At 35.4% G+C, this 25434-nt stretch overlaps 1 protein-coding gene across 2 annotated transcripts; it reads right to left on the bottom strand.

Annotated features, from left to right (window-relative positions):
• Positions 1 to 616: 616 nt before the first annotated feature.
• calcrlb (calcitonin receptor-like b) lies at positions 617 to 13673 on the bottom strand. Of its 2 annotated transcripts, XM_016238187.1 has the most exons (13): positions 13626 to 13673; positions 8865 to 8963; positions 8419 to 8566; positions 6982 to 7095; positions 6768 to 6880; positions 6562 to 6653; positions 6341 to 6467; positions 6073 to 6226; positions 5912 to 5972; positions 4702 to 4768; positions 3458 to 3676; positions 1590 to 1631; positions 617 to 1479 (listed from the first exon to the last, which is right to left on the bottom strand). In XM_016238187.1, the coding sequence occupies exons 2-13, from the start codon at positions 8913 to 8915 to the stop codon at positions 1261 to 1263; spliced, it is 1407 nt and encodes a 468-aa protein (XP_016093673.1). In that variant the 5' UTR covers positions 8916 to 8963; positions 13626 to 13673; the 3' UTR covers positions 617 to 1260. The 2 variants fall into 2 exon arrangements, with proteins under 2 accessions (XP_016093673.1, XP_016093674.1); XM_016238188.1 differs by lacking the exons at positions 8419 to 8566; positions 8865 to 8963 and having other exon boundaries at positions 13626 to 13651.
• Between the last annotated feature and the right edge of the window lie 11761 nt (positions 13674 to 25434).

The following is a 25434-nucleotide window of genomic DNA, read 5'->3' as shown; positions in this document are numbered from 1 at the left end:
AGACCAGTAAGAATTTACATGCTAGTCCAGACTGGTTCATTTAATTGATCCATGATCTGCTAGTCTTTTAGCAGGGAAATGTATGTTGACAGTGACTCTTGTTTCTGATGACAGTAACTCTATTCTGTTTTGGTTTCTTTAATCAAAGTATATATATACACGTATATATAAAAACTCAGTACTCCTAAGAGACAATAAAACATTTTGCATATATAGAATATATTGTCAATATTGCCCTGTATGTGGATAAAAATTTCACAAAATTAAAACCAGTCTTAAGTGTCAATTTTTCGAAATTGAGATTTATACATCACCTGAAAGCTGAATAAATAAGCTTTCCATTGATGTATGTTTGTTAGGATAGGACAATATTTGGCCGAGATACAACTATTTGAAAATCTGGAATCTGAGGGTGCAAAAAAATCTAAATATTGAGAAAATCGCCTTTAAAGTTGTCCAAATAAAATCCTTAGCAATGCATATTACTAATCAAAAATGAATGAAGTTTTGATGTATTTACGGTAGGAAATTTACAATCATCTTCATGGAACATGATCTTTACTTAATATATAAATGATTTTTGGCATAAAAGAAAAATCGATCATTTTGACCCATGCAATGTACTTTTGGCTATTGCTACTTAAGACTGGTTTTGTGGTCCAGGGTCACAAATGAATCACATAACTGATAACTAGATGAAGTTCAGGATGAACAAAAAGAGCAGGACAAGGTCATCAGTATCTTCTGGAAGCACATCATAGTGATTTCGTCTCTTTAATTGTTTATTCCTTTCTTCTACTACAGGTTCTTTGAGACAGAATATTCCATAGATCCATAGATGTGGAATCCATCATCCAATGCATCAGTGTGGCTCAACCTTCACTAAAACAACACAGTGCCATAAAGAAAAAGCTTCATTAGGGTGTAATCCTAAGTTTATAGTTTCACCCATTGAACACCTCCACTTCAATAAAGAAATCTGAAAGACTGACAATTTGTGATGTTCTCCAAAGTGTTCCACTGGATCATCATGGAAAAGGTTCACGTGACTTTAATATTCCATATAAAATACAGTATTTTCTCCAGTTCCCATCCATAAACATGAGATAACTAGGGCCTCTACGGAACAGGAAAGGCTTCTGGGTGTCTGTAGTCCAAAGTAACCAGATGTATGTCCAGTAGGCCTCTTCTTACACACATCTCAGTCAGTGGTCCTCTCCATGAGGCTGTTCTCCCAGAGGTCAAAGAGTTAAGAGTCTCTCACATGTACAGGTTGTCTGATCGGAGAATGGTGGACTCCAGATTGTGAAAACTCTTTCCGTTCAGAGTCTCCATGTGGCCGTCGATGCTGTAACATCGATGGACCTCCGTCATGGAGGAGGCTGTGTAGGATGCAGAACGCAAGGCCTCAGTGTTCGCAAATGTGCTGCCGAACTGGATGCGGTACTGGTTCCAGTGTCTTCGTAATACACCTTGCACCTAAACAAACAAAATACAGACAGATAGTAAGTATAATGACAAATATATTTATGTTTTGATCTACACGCAAGGAAAACATTAACAATTATGAATGCATTGAAATTGCTTACCTCACTATTGAAAAAGCAAAATATAGTGGCAACCAAAAGGCCCTGTGTAAAAAAAAGAGGATTATTTTATAAGCTTCAAAGTTACTGTTTTTTTTTTGTGTAAACCAATGTGTATGGAGGAGTGTGAGTACCATTAAAATATAAAATGAAAAAGAAAACAATTATTAATAGGTTAAATAAAAAATAAAAATATAAATAAATCACTTTTCACATTAACAAAAAATGTAGACAATAGATTTAAATGAGTGCTGTCAAATCGATTAATCGTGATTAATCGCATTCAAAATAAAAGTTTGTGTTTACATAATATTTGTGTGAGTACTGTGTATATTTATATGTATATATATAAATACACAGACATACCATGTATATTTAAGAAATATATGTAATATATATTTATATATAATATAAACCATATCTAATTGTGAATACATATATACATGTAAATATTTAATAAATATATACATATATGTGTGTGTGTGTATTTATATATTTTGGATGTGATTAATTAATTAATGATTTAAAGATTTAAATTAGGTTTAATAGACTTAACTGAGAGAAAAAGTGTTTAATTAATTATTTAAAATTCTGTTAAATCTAACAATAAATAATATATCATTAATACATAATTTGCAATGTTCAAATATTTTTTTATTATAATTCAAATGTATTAAATATAGATTTTTTTTATAAAAAATTTACAAATTGCATTTCTTTTTTCATTTGCCAAGTGATAAAAAAATGCCATTGGTTTAATTTAATGTTGATAAAGTAGGTCTTTGATCTATGCAATTTAATGCAAGATGCATATAAAAATTAGGTTTTAATAAATTATTTTATTGTTACATTTAACTACATATTTAAACTAGTGCTGTCAAATGATTAATCGCATCCAAAATAAAAGTTTTTGTTTACGTATATGTATGTGTACTGTGTATATTTATTGTATTATATATTTATTTATTTATTATATTATATACACATAATATATATTATTATTTATTATACAGTATATATTTTGAAAATATTTACATGTATATACTAGTGCTGTCAGATGATTAATCGTATCCAAAATTATAGTTTTAGTTTACATAATATATGTGTGTGTACTGTAAATGTATTATGTATACGTAAATACAAACACATTCATGTATATGTTTAAGAAAAATATGTTGTTTATATATTAAATATATTTATATATAAAATAAAATATAATAACATAAATATATATACATGAAAATGTTTCAAATATATATATACTGTATGTGTGTGTATTTATATATACATAATAAATATACACAGTATACACACATACAGTATATATATATTTGAAACATTTTCATGTATATATATTTATGTTATTATATTTTATTTTATATATAAATATATTTAATATATAAACATAACATATTTTTCTTAAATATATACATGCATGTGTTTGTATTTATATATACATAATAAATATACACAGTATACACACATACAGTATATTATGTAAACAAAAACTTTTATTTTGGATGTGATTAATCGCGATTAATCATTTGACAGCACTAGTATACACATTTATATATTTATATTCTTATATATAAATATATTTAATATATAAACATAACATATTTTTCTTAAATATATACATGCATGTGTTTGTATTTATATATACATAATAAATATACACAGTATACACACATACAGTATATTATGTAAACAAAACTTTTATTTTGGATGCGATTAATTGTTTGACAGCACTAATTTAAACATTAATTATTTAAAGTTTCACATATGTATATTTATAGTCCAAGTTGATTTATTTATTGTCATTTTTATTTTTTTAATAAATTGATTATTTTCCTGTTGTCAACAGCACTTACCTGGTAATGAATAAGTATGTTCATCGTGTGTATAAATATCTCGGCGGCGAGCCGTCCGTCGGGTTTGTAGGGCAGCAGTATGTACTGAATGCCCAGCAGAGGTACCAGAATTAAGGTGGCCCTGACGGCCCTCATGTATAGACTGGATTCTGCCTGGTGGGTCACCTTCAGCTTAGTGATCAGCACTCTTACAATGTTTAAAAGGAAGAAGAGGTTAACCTGTGGAAACCAAGCAGAGAATAAAAATCAACTATACAGACAGAGAAAGAAAGGAATGCACTACATTACTTCTAAACCAAAACTAGTAAAGACACACTATGTCACATACTGACTTTCTTTTTACATTTTTCGAAATGTTAAACATTCTTTTTATTTTCAGGTTTTAATAAAAAGTGACTTTATTTTGTGTACATTCAAATATGGATTAAAAGGTCAATTCTAAAGTTTGGATTATGTTATGTTACCTGGAAAGACATATTCAGATATACAAGGCTATCAAAATACCTATAAATTGTCATATAAACAGCCACGGATACAACCATATATTCAAGACTGGTGGTGGACCAAATAGTTTAAGAATCGGTTATTATATTGAGATTGTGACATTCCAACATAGTCTCATGGCCATTTTTCACAATTTTATATATTTATTAGTGACTTTTGGCTAATTAATATTAATTTGTATGATTTTATCCATATGTTTTAGTACAATCTGCTTTCATCCCAGCAGGGGTGGATCCTAATGCTTACTTTTTTTCTAAAAATCCTACATTTTTGTATGATTCACATCATACAAATGAAATCGCCACCTCGTAAAACGGTTACTGTAAAACGGTTTCCTGTGAGTATTGGTTGGATATTTGTCATCAACCAATTCTGAAAGTATAAATATTCTTGTAAACAGCAATAACTTTGTATAATGACACAAAATCAGCTTTAAACTGGCAATTGAAGCACTGCAGAAGTAAGTCCAAGATTAATTTGATACTGGGCATGTGTTCATTACATGCTTTTATGGGCTGCATTGAAATTCATTCCTAATCAGAACTGACATCAACACAAACAACAAAGAGAACCCGGCATTTTGATTAAAACTGCCAGAGCTTAAGCTGATTTTTTAAAATCAAGATCATGCAGATACATATACATTTCCAAGGGTGGGTAGAAGATAACCAAGAGAGATAAAGTGTGAGAAAATGAAATAGAGAACGACAATAAGACTAGAAAAAGAAAAACAGGCTTACCAAAAGGGCTGCACAGATGGGACCATGAATAATGTAGAGCAGAGAAGTGTTCGAGCTTATCCAACAGCTGTGGACAAAAGCGTGAGAAAAGTTCAGATTTACGGAAAGCAGAACCAATGAACGCATGAACACTTTGTTAACTGTTCAGTGACATCACTGCAATGATTTCACAAGATGTTCAGACTCTGCTTGGTCACTGTATTCCTGTGTCCTGACAGAAGCTGGGATGAACTGAACGTACATTTTTTGACATTGAATTCAAAATTGAGAACTAATTCAGTTTTTAAAATTGGTTCCATGGTACTACAATGCTCTAACAGTGTTTATTAGCTACAATCTACAGCATAAGAAATTGGCAAAAAAAAAAAAAAAAAAAAAACTTTTTTTTATATATATATATATATATATATACATTAAAGGTAAAAAGTTTGGAATAATTAATCATTTTTAATGTTGAATGAAAGAAATCTCTAATGCTCACAACATTTATTTATTAAAAAATACATTAAAAACAGTAATTATCAATGTTGAAAAGAGTTTTTTTTATTTCAAACGAACAACATTTATAATAACGTTATAAAAGTATTTACTGTCACTTTTGATAAATTTAAACGCTTCTTTAATGAAAAAAAAGTATTTCTCTTTTTTAAATATGAATTTAAATATCCATTTAATTACCAAAGACCTTTGAATGGTAGTGTATCACAGTAAAATATTAAACAGTACAACTGTTTTCAACATTAATAATAATACATCTTGAGCATTAAATCAGCATATTAAAAAGACTGAATTAATGGTTGCTGAAAATTCGGCTTTGCCATCATTATTACATTTTTAAATATTTAAATAGAAAACCGTTATTTTAAATTGTAATAACATTTCACAATATTAGTTTTTACTGTTTTCACCAAATACATGCAGCCCTTAAGAAACATTTTTGGTAGTGTATATATACACACTGTAAATGTAACATTCAACATTAATATATAACATTAAAATATGCTCTCAAAATAATATGGTTAAAACTGTAAAAATAAGCATTTTTCAACAGTAATATAAAAACAGTACTGTTGCTCAGTATATACTGTAACTATGACCACTAATGAGGAGGAGGGATGCTTCCTCAAAAAAATGTTTTACTGGAATCATTATAGAACCAGAATCATTAAGCAGGATCAGAATTCTTAAATTCCTATTCGATTTAACTCACTTGTCATTGTAGTAATAACTTCTGGATATTGCATGGATGAATGCAGGTATTAACGGGAAGCCTGGGAAACATTTGAAAAGAATAAAATCATTAAATGTGAGCAGAAAACAGAGAGCAGCTTTATTTTGGTGCATTTTAGCGAGGCAATTTTAAAAACGTACCCCATCCTAGGAGGTAATACCACATTAGGTGCTGTTTCTCAGCAAACACTGCCACCACAATGAGCGTGTGCAGGTAGATTCCCTCACACAACATCCAGAAATAGTTACAGCCCAGGAGATAATGGTGGATGAACACGGACACTTTACAGCTCACCTTGGAGAAAAAACATCAATGTCAAATCAAAATGACCCTGTTCACTTTCTTAATACGCATTCCTAGTCATATTGTGCGTGACATGAGAGCCCACTATTCTTTTTGTACACTTACTGTGTTGGCTTGTGTTACTTCTTGGTTGTTTGCAACACAAGTGAAAAAGATGATGGTTATAACCGAGTTTAGCACAAAAGAGAAGAACAGATTCTTGTGCAGAGTTATCCTTTGACAACTTAAGCTCCTGAGTGGAAGAAAACAGCAAACTATATTAGACTGGGTGGAAAGGGAGATACGTTTATATGATATGGCGACAAGGTTTTTTCCACATTACTTACTTAAAATAGAAAAATATCCCCAGAGAAGTAAACAAAGATATCAGCGACAATCCATGACCAATCAAAGCCAAGTAGTAGAGATTAAGTGCTGTCTGAAAAGAAGAGGATAGATATACAAAACTTACCATATGAACAAAAGCAAAAGTTATGTGAAGCAATAATTTTGAAGATAGAATGGACCACTGTAGTCCTAAATTAGAGCTCACCCTTTTGTGATCATTAGATTTATGATTACAGCCCGTGTAATTTGTCCATGTTCTGTTACTCTCTGGGTGAACGAACCAGTGGCCCGAATCAGCACAAATCTTCGTTGCCATTTCTGATAAAACACAATTTGGATTAGTCAGGCTTTTATATAAAGTATTAAGTAACCTTCATTCAATGGGCAAAGAAAGAGAGAAAATCTAACATGTGACTCACCTGAGGTGTCAAAATCATTAAAGTAGCCTGGACAGTGCTGAGCTGAAGTGACTCCTGCTTCCAAATCTTCCCAGCACATCCATCCATCCCAGGTCCGTTTACACATAGAGCCATCTGCAATAGAGTTATTTGCAGTTATTAATAACATAACAACTTGGAACTTGTAGTTTTGGTCTTTCTTAAAGCATGCATGTAAAACAGGTCTTAGTATTTTGTGTCTACATTTGGCAATCGGCTTCTCAGACAAGACTGCTATAAAGACAGTAAAGATCTTTTATCAATAATAACAATAAATCTGCATATAGAGTGCAGCAGTTGGATTCCGGAGGTAAATATTCCATTCATTTTCTCCACAGGTAAAGTTATTTTTAACAATAACTTATTTTTAACAATAACTTGACCCTTAAAGACAGATATACTTTACTGTGATCTTTGAGGTTGTCAATGGAATATGCGTTTATTGAAGCCATCAGTTTGCATTATTTCAACCTTTATTTCAAAGAATCATGTTTAACAGTGATATTTCCCAGTGTAAACTACATTACCCATGCTACTGTAAAGAAAATTCCACCAAGAGTGTCATGGTGAGCAGAAAACACCCACTCCCATGTAACCACACACTCTCAACTACTTAAATATTTGTAAATATATGCATATTTTGCAATAAATGTAAACGATATTGTTTACACCGACACACACACACACACACACACACACACACACACACACACACACGCAATGTGATTGTAATTCTTCACCTCATTAAAGTTTCAAAGTCTTGAACCTTTGTCTTTTTTCAAATCCTTTTTTGCTTCATTCAAAGTCTGTAATGCTGTAATTCACCTTGTAGCTAGCCGCATTGGGAAAAATGAATGGAAACCATGTCCAGAAAATGTGGGTGAACACTGTTGCACTCTATAAATGTTTTATCATACTATTGAGTTGCAAATGGATCCTCAGTTTTGGGGGTCTTTGCCAACCATGTCCAGAAAATGTGGGTGGACACTGTTGCACTCTATAAATGTTTTATCATACTATTGAGTTGCAAATGGATCCTCAGTTTTGGGCGTCTTTGCCAAACAGCTTTTAACAGCTGTTACAGAACATCCGCCTCCCCTTGACAAGCTTTAATCACCGTCCTTCAATTATAACTTGTGTCTCGTAGACAGCAATGAATCTTAATTCAGAGGCCAGACAGCTGATGTTGAGCTTCTGTAGATGAACAAATGCATGTTGTAGGAAACACCCAGTGGAATGTTTCCAATTAATCATCTGTTCACATAAAAGCCTTACTGTAAGTTCCAGGATGATGTGACAAAACATCATCCAATTTGGTCCATGCCCCCTAATATTCTTAAAACCATCCAAGTTAAAGACTGACTGAGTTGCAGTTTATAGCTATTACTCAGAGTCAAGTGAAATATGAACCTCTCTCACCTGTTCTGTTGTGATTAGTGTCTTTCATAATCTTCTGGTAACATTCAAACTGGGCGGTCAAAATATTGTGACGAGTGAAGCCCATTTCATGGCCTTTCTTTTGTGCCGTACCTCCAGTGTTGTTCTCTGAGAGGACCACCACAAAAAACTATTCACAAATATGAAAAACAAAAGAGAGATCAACAATGACATTAGATGATGAATGTCAAAAATGGCTGATACATAAACCTTAGAAAACAAATCTTTGTTTGTCTGTCCAGGACCTTTGAATTGCATAATAGTTGCAGATGCACACTCAAATGACTGTTTGCTTGTTGAGAACTTAAAAACTTTTCATGGATCAGTTTGTTTCGTTACACTTGAGTTAATAATAGCTAGCAAGTTAACCCAGTAAAATGATATAAATCTGTGTATTACTTTAGTATAAAATTATGACAAACAAATACCTCAGAGGTTGCCGACAGAAAGAGAAATGAGGTAATCCAGCATCCAAACATGGTTCCAGTGTTTGGCTTTTGTGTATCCAAATGATCCGAATGCTTCCGCTGAAAGCAAACAGAGTAATCTGTTTGACATCAAAAGTACTGAGCGATGACCAGACACTTTGCTAATAGATTTAGGTTAATTGTTAAGCTAAACAAAGAGTGTAGGTTAGCTACAATGAAAACATGAAATTAGGGATTTCCCTAAAGGATTTCTGATGGTTATTTTTGTCAAGCTGACAGTAAATTCCCAGTTCCAAGAAAACAAGCCATTGGAGCCAGGTGAACTGTCGACCTATTGTTGCTCCCAGGAGTGCGGTAACAGCGCTGTTGTTAAGTTGGAAAAGAGGGTAGAATCAAAGCCTGATTTACGTGAAAGTTCAGTCCATCAGGGCGCCGATAATCGCCACAAAAGGCAAGAAGGCGTCATTAAACATGCATTACACGGTCCACCGTGGCTGTTTTGGCTCACTTGATAGATAACATCATAAATCAGTTTCAAAGCATAGGAAGATCTGTTTTAGCCACAAAAAAGTTGAATGCAAAAAAAGTATTCACTATTTTTACATGCTAATGTTTTATGACATCCTGGACTACAGTTTGATTATACACAACCCCGGTTTATTCTTTTTATGGTGTTTCATGTGGAACTATCAGAGCATTCCAATACATCTTTAACATCTGCCTTGATTCTGTTGTTATTTCCTTTTTAAATTAATACCTGTCGGTATGGCCATGGCCAAGGGGCTGAAACGTCATGTGATTCTTTTGTTCGGCCTCCAAACATTTCCTGCTTGGATGGGGACCCGAAACCACATGACTAGACTCATATGTGGAAAATTATCCATTTGGATTTGTCTTTAGTCTCAAAAATGAACATGCTTCCCAGAAGTCTAGACAAAGTGAATTAGCGAACGTGTGGGTTTTTTATAACTTTCATTTGGATAGGAAATATTTCTCGATGCAAAATGGCAATAATCGCAACTTTTGAAGAAATTTCTGAATACGATTTTTTATCTTGTACTACTGTAATAATACCAGTATTTTGCTTCATAAATAATGATAAATGTATTACATATAGAGTACAGATTGCTCTATCTGATTTAAAAACATGAAACTGAATTACATGAGAAGGAATGAGTGCATTAGGCACATCAGGCACATGCATGTTCTGTTTGGTAACAGGGACTTACACATAAAATATAATTTTCTTTTTTAATTTCTCAAATTCATTTGGTCATTTCAGATATTACAGATCAGATGATGCAGAATATTTAAGAGAAAACAGATGGTTAATAAGGATAGAGTAGGTAGGTATGGAAGCCACCCTCTGATATCATAATAAATCAATTTGGGCACCCACTGAATTAAACCACAATGGCATGAATTGTACATTGATTATACATGGATTAATAAACAAAATATCAAAGCATTTGGCACCTGCAAACAAGTGATGAGCTTCATTCTAGAGCTTCCTTTTAACTTCACCTTTTCTGAGCCATTTTAGCCATTTTTATTACCAACTGATTAAAATGTATATTCTCCTCAAATTGACCAGTTGGTGTCCAAGCAGAGTAACCTCATAAACTGTTATAAACTGTTTCTATTAAGTTTGACAACCACACAAAAAGAAAGAATTTTGAGCGGTACTGTATATCTGATTTTCATTGAAAGCAAACATCTTTTTGTGAAATATTTTGTTTAAAATGTCACTTGAGTTGATGAAATCTAATCTAAATGCAATGATTACATGCATTTTTTACTTTTGCTGAAGTATTTTGGTGGGTCACTGTATGCCTAATTTTCTGTCCAGAATGAGATCAACAGTTACAAATCCCACCTCCAGAAATTTCACTGCAAAATGACACAGAGACTTCATAAACTATTTCTGTCTGAATTAGTAGGTATAGATTTATCGAACACGGAATATTGCACAAGCCAGAAAGAACTGTTGTAGTTGCAGGCTCAGTGAATGTCATGAATGTCTTTCTACAGTATCCAGTGTGTCAGATTCTGTAAAAAAAATACATACAACATGTACTGTGCCGTTGGCCCCCAGGGCCAGGACTGAAAACAACTCTTATACAACACATCTAAATGTAATGTTCGTTGTTACTCTCTCCTAATATGTAGAGATAAATTTGAGACATTGGTAGAATACATTACTGAAGAGTGTAAACATTGTGGTACATTGCTTGATTTGAACATCCCAGCCAGCTCAACATAGCAACATTTGTGTAAACAATGACAAGAGTTTGGGGCCAGATCTTTGTCCAGTCAGACAGTGCTCTGGAAACCTGTTTGAAAACATTAATCAATTGCACTGGCTGTAACCTTTACATTACCGTCACCATTCCACCGGTGTGTCTACAATTGTTTCTAGTTCAGCCAATTCAGTTCCAGTTGGCAAAACATATTCGCCTAAGCAATGTAAATCACCATCAATATAGAATTTATGTGTCTCTGGGACATCAGCATGTATGTGAATACAATAACTCAGTCCTGTAAGCTCCAACCCCTGACAGATCCACTCTCGGTACTTCATTTGAGATAAACAGACAGCTATTTATTGAGATACTACATATAATATTTGTATTACATTATTCATTATGCAAAATTCATGCCACTTCACAGGACAGATTAATTTGATCTACTATCTTGATATCCCAAGATATCAGTGTAGCAATATTGTCTTTGTAGTTTGAATACTTTGAGAACTAATGTTCAAACAGAAATGCTGAAGTTATAGTGAGGGTAACTCAAGATATGTAAAAAAAAAAGAAAAAGAAAGACGACTGTGAAACTATATGAATGTACTAAATGTGCTTTGATGAATGACATTTCTTAATGAACTTTTTCTTGATTTACAATAAATCTACATTAAAAAGACAGTGATGTGATGAAAGAAATACATTCCATAAAACTACTCAAAGAGAGGAAAGAAAACTATAAATCTGGCCATTCAGGTGTTAGCGGTGAGCATAAATCACTTAGATGTCATTCTAATAGGAATGTGAAAATAAAGTGTTTTTCTAGACATTTTGGATGATTGGATGACCCCAGCATTTAGTGGAAAAACAGAGGGCTAAAACATGATAACTTTTTGCCCTTCCTGTGAAGTTAAAGGAGTGGTTTATAGATGTGACTTTCCCAGAGACCCCTCTCTCTCTCTCAAACCCAAACCCTCCCACCTATTCCCTCCCTCCCTCTCTCTCCTGTCACTCTCTCTCTACTGGGCCTGGTCGCAAAAAGCCACTCTCCAGATCTTAAATCAGGAAGCCCACTGACAGTTAGTTTAACTCATGTCCGTTTAGGAAACACCCATGGATATAACACCACATTTTTCCACTCTTCACTCATAAGGATTCATCTTAAAGTGACACAGCATAAAGTTGTATTCAGCGGTTGTAATGTGCAAACTCACAGAGATAACTGTTAGACTGTTCAACTGAAATCATTCTGTCATTTTTAAAGAAATTTCAAAAGCTGAAATCTCACGCCTTTTTTTTTTGCTTGTGTGTATGTGTTTCATATTAACACAATAATAACAAATGTAAGTCCTTAAAATGTAATGTGAAATCTGTAAGCAGACCACATTTATATTTAAGTAACGGTTGTACTCTATGTCAAGTTTTAATACAAGTCAAAATAATATGATTGATCAGAACCCTCCAAACCATCTAAATGACTTTCGTGACTTTTCCTAAAACACGTCTTCTTTAAAACTATTTAATGTGTTAAGTGTTCAAGAGATTCATTATCCAGAACACAGCTACAAACCTCAATGTTCAACTAAAAGACATCACTGTTAAATAGTGGTCAGCTGATAAGGGTTTTTCTTTTTTTAGTGGCATCTAGGGTGTCACCAGGACTGTAATGACGGCAATTATAATTTAATGGCAGCAAATTATTGCCATATGTAAATAAACACATATTTTCCACAATATTTAAACTAATGATAGTTTAAAAAAGAAAGAAAGAAAATGTGCAGTGACAAGTCTGTTGTAGTGACACTAGGCAGAACAAGCACTTCACTCGGAAAGTTGGTTACAGTTAATGCTACAATGCTGGGTTGTTTCAACCCAATGTTGGGTCAAATATGGACTAACCCAGCTGTTGGGTTAAAAAGCTCATTTAAAAATGTAACCAAAATTTAACCCAACAGTTGGGTTAGTCCATATTTGACCCAACATTGGGTTGAAACAACCCAGCATTTTTTTAGAGTGTAATAACCTTGAAATGGCCAAATACTGGCATATTAAGCAATAATATCAGTTTATCACTACTGTTTAGAATATCGCAACGTAAACTCACCATTTAAATTTTTGTGTAATGTTTAAATGTTATTGCAAATGTAAAACATGTACTAAAACACTTCAGTCAAACTGAGATCAATAACTGTCAGTCTCTTTACCACAAAAAGTGATTTAGTCTAAGTTGGTACAGGAACCTTTCAAGTTTGAAAGGTTCTTGAATAACAAGCAAAATGTATAAATCATCAAATTTAGAGTGACTCTAACAGCAATTAATAGAATTGTATTATTTGAGAAAGGAAAATGGACTGAAATGAGTTTTCTATTTCAGTTCTGAGCAACATGACCCAGCAGGATGCTTAGTAAAGTTTACTTAAGTGCGCAGTGAGTGTAGAAACCAAGATCGATAAATACGCGTCGTAAGAAGAATACATCTACATGTGGACATAGATGAATACATTCTCGCTCTTACCTCGTTAGCTCGGTCTTGTTCTCCGCTGCGGCAGTGTGTAGTGTGTGAGATGTGCTCGGTGATGAGTTGAGGCCCCTGAAGCAGCAAAGGAGTGTGGAACGGGTTTCCTGTGACGACACACAGTGTCCCGTTACACTGCGAACGAGCGTTCTGCTTCTGTCCCGTCTCCAGCCTCGCTGACAACATTTAGATGCGACTTTGATTAGACTGTGCCCATATTTAATTTAAAGGAAAGTCGAATGTGAAATCAAATAACGAAAGGATGAACGAATACGTACATAAATCAACAGATCACGCAATTATATTCAGTTATGCAATCCTGTGTCTGATTTAGTTCACTTTCATTTAAACGAAGGTCAAAGCATATGTGACAAAATCTTTTAGAATATATTATAAAAGCAAAGAAAACACACAAAAGTCATTTTAAATGATAAAAACACTACGCTGTAGTTAAAATATTTGTAGCGCGACCATTTGAAGCCATGGAACTAGTCGTGTGATTTGTGGAACTAAACTATTACTACTATAGCGCCTCCTCGTGTTTTAGTAGGACTACTGAAAGAAACCAAATGCAACAATAGCTCACAGCATCTGAGTCAAACGGAATAGTCATAAAAATGTGACAAATAATACAATTCTCTATAAAACTTTAATTGTATTTTGTCTAGCGCTTCCATTGGGGGTCAAACGTTCAAACAAAAGTGTCTCTAGGTGACTAAAATGATCTATTCAATTAAAATATGCAACAGTCCCCTCAGGCAATATGAAAATACAGATTTAGTTAAATGATTTAACTAAATGTGATCAAATTTGATTAAAATTTCTGTTAAACAGTCCCCTGATGCATTAATTAAGGAGAACAGGCTATAATTAACCAATACACAGCCTAATCCTTAGGAATACTTGTTATAAACCAAAACTGATGTATATATATTCTTATTTTATTTATACTGCAGGGCTGCTCTAAAAACTGAAAACTCAATATTACTTAAATGTAATCTAGTATACAAATTAATTTCACTGCACTGGCAAAGCTCTCTCTCTCTCTCTCTTTCTAATAAAATGTGTTTTAACGTATTTTACCTTAGTTCAGTACAATTATTAAACAGACTGCAGTAGAAAAGCTGAATGGGACAATCTGGTGTTCAGGGCAGCATCAGAGATGACTTGTCACAGAGTTGTAATTGGACATTTCATTTCACAAGATATAGCCTACATAAAATGAAACACGAAATGAACTATTGACAAGTATAAAAATGACCACAATAATAATTTGCTGTTAAACGGAGATTTTTGGATACTGCTCGTTTTAATCTGATCCACTTGTGAATCTGTGATGCCACTGGTCTACACTGCAAAAAAATGGCTTATCTTACTTAATATTTTTGTCTTGTTTCTAGTCAAAATCTCCTAAAATAGATAGATATTTTTACTAGATAAGCCAAATGACTTAAGATATTTAGTCTTATTTCCAGGGGGAAAACAACTATACGCTGTAGTTATAATATTTGTAGCACGACCATTTGAAGCCATGGAACTAGTCGTGTGATTTGTGGAACTAAACTATTACTACTATAGCGCCTCCTCGTGTTTTAGTAGGACTACTGAAAGAAACCAAATGCAACAATAGCTCACAGCATCTGAGTCAAACGGAATAGTCATAAAAATGTGACAAATAATAAAATTCTCTATAAAACTTTAATTGTATTTTGTCTAGCGCTTCCAATGGGGGTCAAACGTTCAAACAAAAGTGTCTCTAGGTGACTAAAATGATCTATTCAATTAAAATATGCAACAGTCCCCTCAGGCAATACGAAAATACAGATTTAGTTAAATGATTTAACTAAATGTGATCAAATTTGATTAAAATGTCTGTTAAACAGTCCCCTGATGCATTAATTAAGGAGAACAGGCTATAATTAACCAATACACAGCCTAATCCTTAGGAATACTTGTTATAAACCAAAACTGATGTATATATATTCTTATTTTATTTATACTGCAGGGCTGCTCTAAAAACTGAAAACTAAATATTACTTAAATGTAATCTAGTATACAAATTAATTTCACTGCACTGGCAAAGCTCTCTCTCTCTCTCTCTTTCTAATAAAATGTGTTTTAACATATTTTACCTTAGTTCAGTACAATTATTAAACAGACTGCAGTAGAAAAGCTGAATGGGACAATCTGGTGTTCAGGGCAGCATCAGAGATGACTTGTCACAGAGTTGTAATTGGACATTTCATTTCACAAGATATAGCCTACATAAAATGAAACACGAAATGAACTATTGACAAGTATAAAAATGACCACAATAATAATTTGCTGTTAAACGGAGATTTTTGGATACTGCTCGTTTTAATCTGATCCACTTGTGAATCTGTGATGCCACTGGTCTACACTGCAAAAAAATGGCTTATCTTACTTAATATTTTTGTCTTGTTTCTAGTCAAAATCTCCTAAAATAGATAGATATTTTTACTAGATAAGCCAAATGACTTAAGATATTTAGTCTTATTTCCAGGGGGAAAACAACTAAATTAAGTGCATTTTGCTTAAAACAAGTAAAATTATCTGCCAGTGGGGTAAGTAAAATATTCTTAAAACAAGAGTACTCTACTTACCCCACTGGCAGATAATTTTACCTGTTTTAAGCAAAATGCACTTAAAGGGATAGTTCACCCAAAAATGAAAATTCTGTCATGATTTCATTTAAGAATTTTTAGATATTTTGACTAGAAACAAGACAAAAATACTAAGTAAGATAAGCCATTTTTTTGCAGTGTAGGCCTTCACTGTCCTTGTGATCTACACTTTATCTCTGTCTTGATGAGAAAATTGATGTCAGAATGTTAATGAAGGCTTTTAGAACATTGAAGGATTATAATTCATCTGTGGAAACGGAATGGAAATGACAAGTGTGAAATTGTAAAGTACTTCTCATTTATTTCAGCGAAATATTCATAAAATATTAAAAGCATGGGTATTAAAGGAGGTGTGTGACTATACATTTCAATTCCTTGTTCTTTCTATTAACATTTATAGGTTTCCAACATTTATTGATACCTCAATTATAGAAATTAGCACACAAAATGAGGACCCTGGCATGAATTACTAAGAAACCAGATATAAATAACCTGTGGCTTCTCTGGCTGGAACACTAAAATAAGATAACCATTACACACAGATAATATACTGATGGAAACAGACATGTTTTCAAAGTTATAGTGTTATGAACAGTGACTCTCCCAAGAATCATAAAGAAAAGTGAATTTGACAGGAATGATTTCTCTCTTTTCTAACACACTTTGTCATGTACAGTAAAGAATACAATACTGTCTCTTCAGTGACAGTGCTTTATTTGAGTAGGCAGGACTGAGGAGGCTGGAAGAAGCTGAGTCTGCCCTTGATCTTTCCATTTCCTTTTTGGGAAGATGTAAAATTATTCAATCCGTGCATCATAAAATGCTTATTGAGATAATGTCAATCATCCTGACTGACAGGTGGGGTACTCCCACAGACGCTTTGTTTTCCCAAAAGGACAGGATATGCAAATCATCCTTCTGCTGATAAATGCAAGCACGGCTGTTGTCCCACATGTCAAACTTTAATGAGTATGAGAAAGGCATTTCTTTACGATTTTAGTGTCTGAGGCAGCTGCTTGTAAATGTTAAAACATGGAGTCAGTATATGCGGATCTCAGATAGGATATCACATAGAATCTTCGAAAGATGGTGAATGGAGAATAGATGGAAATAATGAATCCACATTCCATTTTTGCATTTAAAGCAAATGTTATTTATGTGTAAAAATCACTAGAGGGAGCTAAACAGTCAGCCAAAGACTCACAGTATGGTGGTTGTTTACAAACTACTCGGGCTAGCTTTGTGACATGCAATATATAACAATATATAATATATAAAAGCTTCATATCTTCATGCCTTATAGTTGCATTTAGTAGATTATAGCTGGGGCAAGATGTCAAATATGTTTTAAATTTTAAAGATGTTTTATTAATTCATTGGACTAAATAAAGATAAAATTGTGTTATGCTGCTATCTCATTAATAATTTTGCTTCACGTTTTACCATTAAGAGTCTACCCTTTTAAAAAGTTTCATTGCGAAAGCTTGCCTTATATATTTTGTCAACATGCATGCTATTCTGTTGCAAGAAGGTCTGTGTATGTTCAGTAAACTTTTTCCTCTGAGCAATGATAGTGGACATTTTCAATTACTTTTTTTGAAGCCGAGACTTTGTGTCTATACAGAAACTGATAAATAAAACCTATTCTTATAGTTATTCACTGGGGTGAAACTGTAACAGCACTTCTCCTTCACTATATCTTCAGCCTTGTACCTGATAATATGAGGAAAATGGCGTGCAGATCTGTCAGAGAGGATAACAAGTGTTCCACATGTTGCAGCCTGATTCTGCTGATCTTTAATCAGACGCAATACATGATAAACAATCATCATGTCCATTCATGCAGAGACACAATATTATCAAACAAAGACAACAAGATTGGCACACACATTCCTGCGTGTACACATCACCTCACAAAAAAGTACACTTTTAGTTTCTTCAGACTGTGGATATAATCATGCATATTTAGGACAGTAAAAATAAATAGGTTTTTCAGCTTTTAAATGGGAGAAGAACATGCTTTCATTTTGTTGTTGACATCAAAGGGTAATTTGGTACAAATTCATCTGTCATTTGGTAGACACAAGCTAAATCGGGCAGATGTAGGACTGAAACCACCATATCTCCCCTTAATATTCAGATTAGCTCGACTGACATGTAGTTTTCAATGCGGATTCCTAAATTATTACATTTAGTCCCCTGAATTCTGAATGGTTACATCTTTGGCCAGATGCCAACATCTGGCTGTGCATTTTTCATATTCAGCAGCCTAATGCAATATTTGGTCCAACATTTGCTGCATGTGTTATCCAAATAAATCATACTTCTGTTTTTTATGCTTTTACAAAATTGTCATGTCCTATTCAGCTTATGTCATGTTAAGAATGCATATGTTGGGCAGTCACAGTAATATTAATACATTTACATTTTTGATTAAAAGGACATTGTTGTTTACTGAATGCAATTTACAATTTTGGCACCACGTTGTGTCTCCACTTCATGTTCAATTAAAAACACAGTGTAATGTTTTCTAATAAACGCTGTTGGGTAATAATGTTGTAGTAATATTTTACAAGAATCCAAACTTTGATGTCTCAATTACTGAGAGCCCCCATATTAATTAAAAAATGAGTTATTTTATTGTGATAAGCATTTTTGCCTCTCCATTCTGTATCCATTTCTCTAATTCATTGTAGTCTCATAATAACACTTTTCAAGTCAATCCGCTTCCAGCTTTGTTTTTCCAAAGGCTTTGTACCAGGTCTATTTGAAAACCTCTTGAGTGTACCACCCTATTCTTCCAAAATATTGTAACACATTATAGAAATTGGAAAAATTTGAATTGGACTTTAACAAGCAGTAGCACATGTGACTCTCTTTGAAGCATTAATGGGAATTCATTAATATAGCACTTATGAGGAGATTTTCATGAGTAGTTTCTTTGGAAAAATGGGGCTTTTGAATTTCATTTCTAAAATGAAAAACCTTAACTAAAAGAGTAAAGGAGAAATAGATCCTTTCTATTGATTTTTGAGTTTCTTGTTTTTCCTTGTGTTCAGGGAGTGAGACTGAAGCTAGCTGTGTCAATCATAAAGTGAATCATCTTTCTTTAAAAGAGACAAAACTCTTTCCTGTGTCAATGGAACAAAATCACAGGCAGGAAACATCACGCCTCAAAATATTTCTGTTCCACTAAGAGATGACAATCAAAAAATCTCAAACAAAGCTTTAAATAGGTCCAAAAATCCTTTCCTTGTAACATGTTTATTCCTAGAGTCCCAGTTGATCAGAACAGAGTTCTGTCACTGTTTAATAATCAATGCAAAGACTGAACTGAAATTAAAGGGATAGTTCACCCAAAAATGAAAATTACCCCATGATTTATTTACCATATGCTATGCCAACATCCTATTTCATCCACTGGAACGCCAGTTAACAGAAGCTAGCGATTACGATTTATAAAGATTTAAATATGGATATTTTCTTTACACAAATGCATCAGTTCGCTTCAGAAGACCTTTATTAACCCCTGGGAGCCACGTGGAGCACTTTTTATGATGGATGAATGCACTTTATTGAACTATTGAATATCAACAGCCATTCACTGCCATTATAAAGCTTGGAAGAGCCAAGGTATTTTTTTATATAAATCTGATTGTATTCGTCTGAAAGATGAAAGTCATATGACTTTGAGTAAGGTGAGTAAATCATGGGGAAATTTTGGGGGGAACTATCCCTTTAACTACCATTAAAATTTTACCTTTCCCTCCAAGATTATCCTCATTACAGTTGATTTAAAAGCAGATGACCTTGCTTTGCTGTTGCTGGCCATTAATTTGAAAGCAAGTCCATGCAGAACATATTTTTAATAATTAGGAAACCCCTTCTTACTTACACAACAATATATAGCAAAATTGAAAGGTAATAACACAAAAATAGCCTACTACTCACTAAAACTTTTAATTTCACAGTTTTTCATAAAAATGATAACCTAAAAATAAAGAAATCATGTCACAACATAAGGAAAAGTTTGATTTAAGCACAAGTCTGTTGCTTCCTCAGGCCTTGTGTGTGTTTTCATATTGTGTTGTGCAACTGTGTGTGCATGTTTGCGCCTGAAGTAACAGGCCACCTCTCACCATATGCCAGTGTCCCCGTCGCTTGTTGATGCTCCATCGTTGTCTTAACCAGGAGACACACAGCAGCTGTTGTCGGTCTCTCACCAACGGAATCAATAAAGCATATCAAGCCTCCACAAACACAGAATCGACAACGCCGATCTATCAAACAGCGGTGAGTTGTTTTAATGGCTTCCAGAATGTGATGACAAAGAGCTGTGATTTACATGGTATAATGTGTTTATACACAGAGTGGTGGAAACTATGACGTCACTTTGTAGGCAAAAACCCGGAAGCGAGTTAGCATTTTAGCACTTCCGGTTCCATCGTCCCAGAGTCAATTAGTTTTTTGAATGGGAGTTTGGTTAAATCCCCTAAAATAAGGTCCGTGGTTCACAACAATTCAAGATACTTTCACATTTTATTCTGTGACATAAAACACACCAGTTACACCCCACTCATGATATTTTAAAACTGTTACATTTCTTAAAAAAGACGGTTGCTAACAAGTTGCTAAATGGGACTACAGGCGCTATCGGAGACATTAAACGTCATCACACCGAACAGTTTATCAATTTACAGTATTTTCCAATTGTAGTATAATTTATAGTACAATTAACTGTAGGATTACCAATTAATAGTTTCCTGCATTTTATATTGTTGTTCGGCAATGTTTTTTGCTTTGCCCCGAAATGTAACACAAGTGTTCGGATGGAAGATGCTTGTTTTATCGCTTTACTACTGATGCGGAGACTCTGGGTTTGTACCGTACGGTAAACTCATATTACGATTATTCCATGTAAACACCACATTTACCAGCTTAGTTGCGGTGAAAGTGAAACTTTAACGATGCATAGTGTTTAAAGCCACGTTCAAATTAAATGTTTACAGCCACATGAAGCTGTTAGAAAGCAGAAAGGTTCTAGAAGCAAGGATAAAATAACATTTTGTGTAACGTTACCCACCCTAACAAAATGATATCTGAAATGTGGTACTTTATTCACTAAAATAAGTTTAATCTTACCATATCCAAAAACTTGCTCACTCTGCTGTTATTTAATCGATTAAATGCACTAGAATCGTATTGAATAGTACGTGGAGATACGTTTTTAATTAAAATATTCATATTAATCAAGGATTTATTGACTTTTAATGCACCTTGTTTCGAAATGTACAGAAATGCGTGCTTTCATATGTCCTTCATATGTCCTTTTCATATGTTAGTTATGATTATTTCATTTATTCACTATATGATTTATTACAAGGTCTCATTTCAGTTTTAGTTTGGCTCTAGTTTTGTATTTATTCCAGTTTATATGAAAAGGTTAATGTAGTGTGGATTAAAATTCATCCACAAAGTAAATGTTAAAAATAAGTTTGAAAAAATTGTCAGAAGCATGGTGGTGGAGCGACCGTGGTGCTGTAGTTCGTTTATAGCCTAAGATTTGCTTTTAAATTCTGGCGCTTTTATTTAGGTTTCAAAATTCATAAAAGTTATATTATTTTATGAAGATTATCTTGATGGACAAAACATGCAAGTTTCATGAATTGAACACAGCTTATTTTTTTGCGATAATCCAAAAGCCTATGGAAAAATCCTAATGGCTTTTTGTCGAGGGAACCAGTGTAACGCTAACAGTCAATCCGCCTACAAAGTGACGTCATAGTTCCCCCACTCTATAGGAGAGGCCTATATTACAGAGAACTGATTTATTGAATGTGCCATAGATTTCATCACACACGGAATGAAACCTGATCCACAAACACTATGGTGTCTTGAAAATTTGATGCTACGCCCTAATTAAAAATAATTAGACGAGCGTTTTCTGAATCCTGATCACAGCCTTCACTACGAGGGCCTTCCGTTTTCCCCGATCTCCATGTTGAGGTGTCAAGATCGTGGGAGAAACCATACTCAACCCAAATTATTCAAAAGAACATCGTGGGGCTGAATGATAAGGGATATGGGGCGATGCCAGTGGTGGAGCAGACGGAAAGATCGGGGGGGTTGGGGCGATGCTGTCAGTTGGGGTCTTCTAGACTGAAAACGGATCTGCAGACCGTTATTTGTCTAAGAGGACCTCGGCTAAATGGTCCTACCATTGTCAGGTCCCTGAGGGCAGCCCACCTGGGGAGGAAAGGATAACACCTCAGTATACGGTTGTTCCTTCAGTACCCTCACGGAGGTTCATTGATACCCCTGCCACCTCGGTGCTTCAGGGCTCAGTGAGCTCCGACGAGTGAAATTCCCGGCTGCCGCCCGGCAAAGGTGCGGACTGACTCCTCTAATAATACCAGAGGCCAGCCTTGAGAGGCTGGTTCACTTAGTAGATTTTCTGGCAGCGTGGAAACTTCTACCCAATATCTCAAAATGGGTCCTGCAGATTGTAGAGAAAGGTTACAGAATCCAGTTCGGTTCTCGTCCGCCTCGTTTCAACTGGGTCATCCCCACACTAGTGGGCCCCGAGCAGGCTCTGGGAATCTCCTCGACGGCTCTCCACTGGAGATTCCGATCAGGAGGGACCTCCTCTCTCAGGCGGGGGGCGCCATTCTTCACCCCCGCCCCGAGTTATGAAAGCTGTGGGCATGGCCCCTGAGGGGGCACAGCTCCTAGCATCTGGTCTCTCAACTGAGGTTGTTGAGACTATACTCCACTCCAGAGCTCCCGCCACTAGGAAACAGTACACCTTGAAGTGGAAACTTTTCGTTTCATGGTGCAGACAGCGACTGCAGGACCCTGTCAACTGCCCAATTGGTACAGTTCTGGAGTTTCTGCAGGAGCGATTCTCTGCAGGGTTATCTCCCTCCACTCTGAAGGCCCCCACCCCCATTCGTCACATACCCCCATCGCCCCTCGCAGGCCAGGGGGGAACTCCCGAGACTGCGCTCTACTCCCCCCCTCCGGGGGAGCCGTTCACGGCGGCCGCGGCGTACCTGGGGGTAAGGACAGACAGACGAGGCGAGAGAAAAGGAGACGGAAGGATGAGGAGAGACAGATACGAGAGAGGGGAGAGAGGAAAAGAAAAAAAAATTATCGGTCCGGTTCCCGGACACACTGCCGCTTGATCCTCAACCGGCTGAGAGGCTCTCACTCGCGGTGCCATGCGATGGTACTGGACATCGTTGGTGGATGGCCCACCGCTCCTCCGCCTCCTGGCAGACGGCGATGGCTCCTGCTGTTGAGGGCAGCCGGCAGCGAGTCCCCCATTCCCTGCTCCTCCCCAATCATGGTGGACGGCAGCAGGCTCCGGCCTCCTGGTGAATGGGGCCGACTCCTCCGCTCCCTCTCGAATGGCAGCCACCCCTCCTCGACCCAGGAGCGCGGCAGCGAGCTCTCCGTCCGACCTAGTCTTCCATCGTTCCAGCACCACCGCCTCGGGCAGCCACCGCGGTCTCTCCACCCGATCTCCTCAGCACCGCAATCCCCCTCAGCAGCGAGGGCTCTCTGACAGCGTGTCCCTCCTTCCTCCCGGGTTTCGTCACCAATGTAACAAAGTTTGTAGTCATGGGAAGAAGGAGGCGGGAACCGGCGAACATTCAAAGACTTTAATAAAATAAACAAACACAAAATGAAAGTAAAGCGGCAGAGTGAAATGTCTTCTTTCAAATGAACCAATTCAAATGGAAAACAAATATTCTCCGATTATGTAACTGTTGCAGAGATGACGAGTCAGTGTCGCCAACTTCATCTATTAAACACAAAACAAAGAAAGCACTAGTTTATCAAATTATTAAAATGTTAATGCAGTCTCCTTACTGTTTTTCACTGACACATTCATAATCATTACTTCTGCCGGTGCACTGTGGCAAGCTTTATGCATGTACTTGAGTGCTGATAGGCTATGTAGGCAATTAAAGGCTCATTATGATGATTTTAATGTTTTTTTATTAAACGTTCGATTAGTCGACTAATGCTTAAAATGAACGACTACTAGTCGACCAGAAAAATCCTTAGTCGAAGGCAGCCCTACTAAAAATACCCACTACTAATGCAGAGTCTGTCAGGAACAGGAACAGTAACAAAAACAAGTGAAGTTATGCAAACACTGAGATGCAAACATAAGCTTTATCAGCGATCTTGACCTGGAACATGTAAATAAAACTGAAAAATAATGTTTATGAAAATATAAAATGATTATTGTACTCAAATCTGCTGAACTTTCAGGCTATATTTCAGGATATGATATGTTTAGCTTGTGAACAGGATCACTATACTTTTCCACGGGCTAGACTAGCACCAAAACAGCACTAACCAGCATAAAGTAGCCTGAAAGTTCAGCAGAGAGAAACTTTCTTTTTTTTGAGAAACTCAAAAAACATGGACTAATATTTTCCTTTGAAAAGCCCAGGATCATTGCCCTGCCTTAGCTTCATGTGTCAGGTGTTGATGCCTGTTGAAAGCGTCTCTGCATAGAAATCAATGCAACAAACACCATGAGGGACCATGACAATAAAACCTCCGGAGACCATAAACTGTCAGAAGTCTGAGGATGCTGGGTATTTTTATCCACTTCTCCCGGTTCCATGAATAATGGAATGCAGTAAAGTGCACTCTTATATCATGTTCCAGAAGGAAGGCCACTTCATAGGTTATAACCATCCACAGCAACAAGGTAAGCACTTTCCACATGGAGCTCTGTTGATTATTATAATGAGAAAACATGGGGCATCCATAATCAGGCGATTGGTTGTTGTCTGTTGCACTCCTCATGTCTGCTTTATTACTGCAATGAATTATTCATGAAGATGCATAGTCATGTCTCATATTTAATTACTGCTCTCTCTATCATACTTGTCTAAACAGCATCTGTTATCAGGGTGCATCAGTAACATGTTTAAAAATCATGGCGGTGTGTAATGAGCATTAGTGCAAATGATTTAGTAATTAAGATAATACGCACAATTAACTGACTGGTCATGTTTGTTAGTTTTGTTTGTTTGCTTGCTTTATGTTGCCTGCCATGAACAGAATCAACATTAAAATAAGTATACTCTTCAACTGGGTTGTCAGTATTTTTTTAAGACCAGTGGCTGTATTGTACTATA

This window comes from Sinocyclocheilus grahami, unplaced genomic scaffold (genome assembly GCF_001515645.1).
Source record: "Sinocyclocheilus grahami isolate Dianchi unplaced genomic scaffold, SAMN03320097.WGS_v1.1 scaffold534.1, whole genome shotgun sequence".
NCBI classification, from domain to species: domain Eukaryota; kingdom Metazoa; phylum Chordata; class Actinopteri; order Cypriniformes; family Cyprinidae; genus Sinocyclocheilus; species Sinocyclocheilus grahami.
The sequence above is the reverse complement of the archived record's forward strand: the minus strand, read 5'-3'. Positions and strand labels throughout refer to the sequence as shown.

Coding starts and splice junctions, on each gene's coding strand:
- calcrlb (XM_016238187.1), bottom strand. CDS start 8,915: ATGTTTGGATGCTGGATTACCTCATTTCTCTTTCTGTCGGCAACCTCT. Junction 6,468..6,561: donor GGGATATTTTTCTATTTTAA/GTAAGTAATGTG, acceptor TCTTCCACTCAG/GAGCTTAAGTTGTCAAAGGA. Junction 3,677..4,701: donor CCATCTGTGCAGCCCTTTTG/GTAAGCCTGTTT, acceptor TGGTTTCCACAG/GTTAACCTCTTCTTCCTTTT.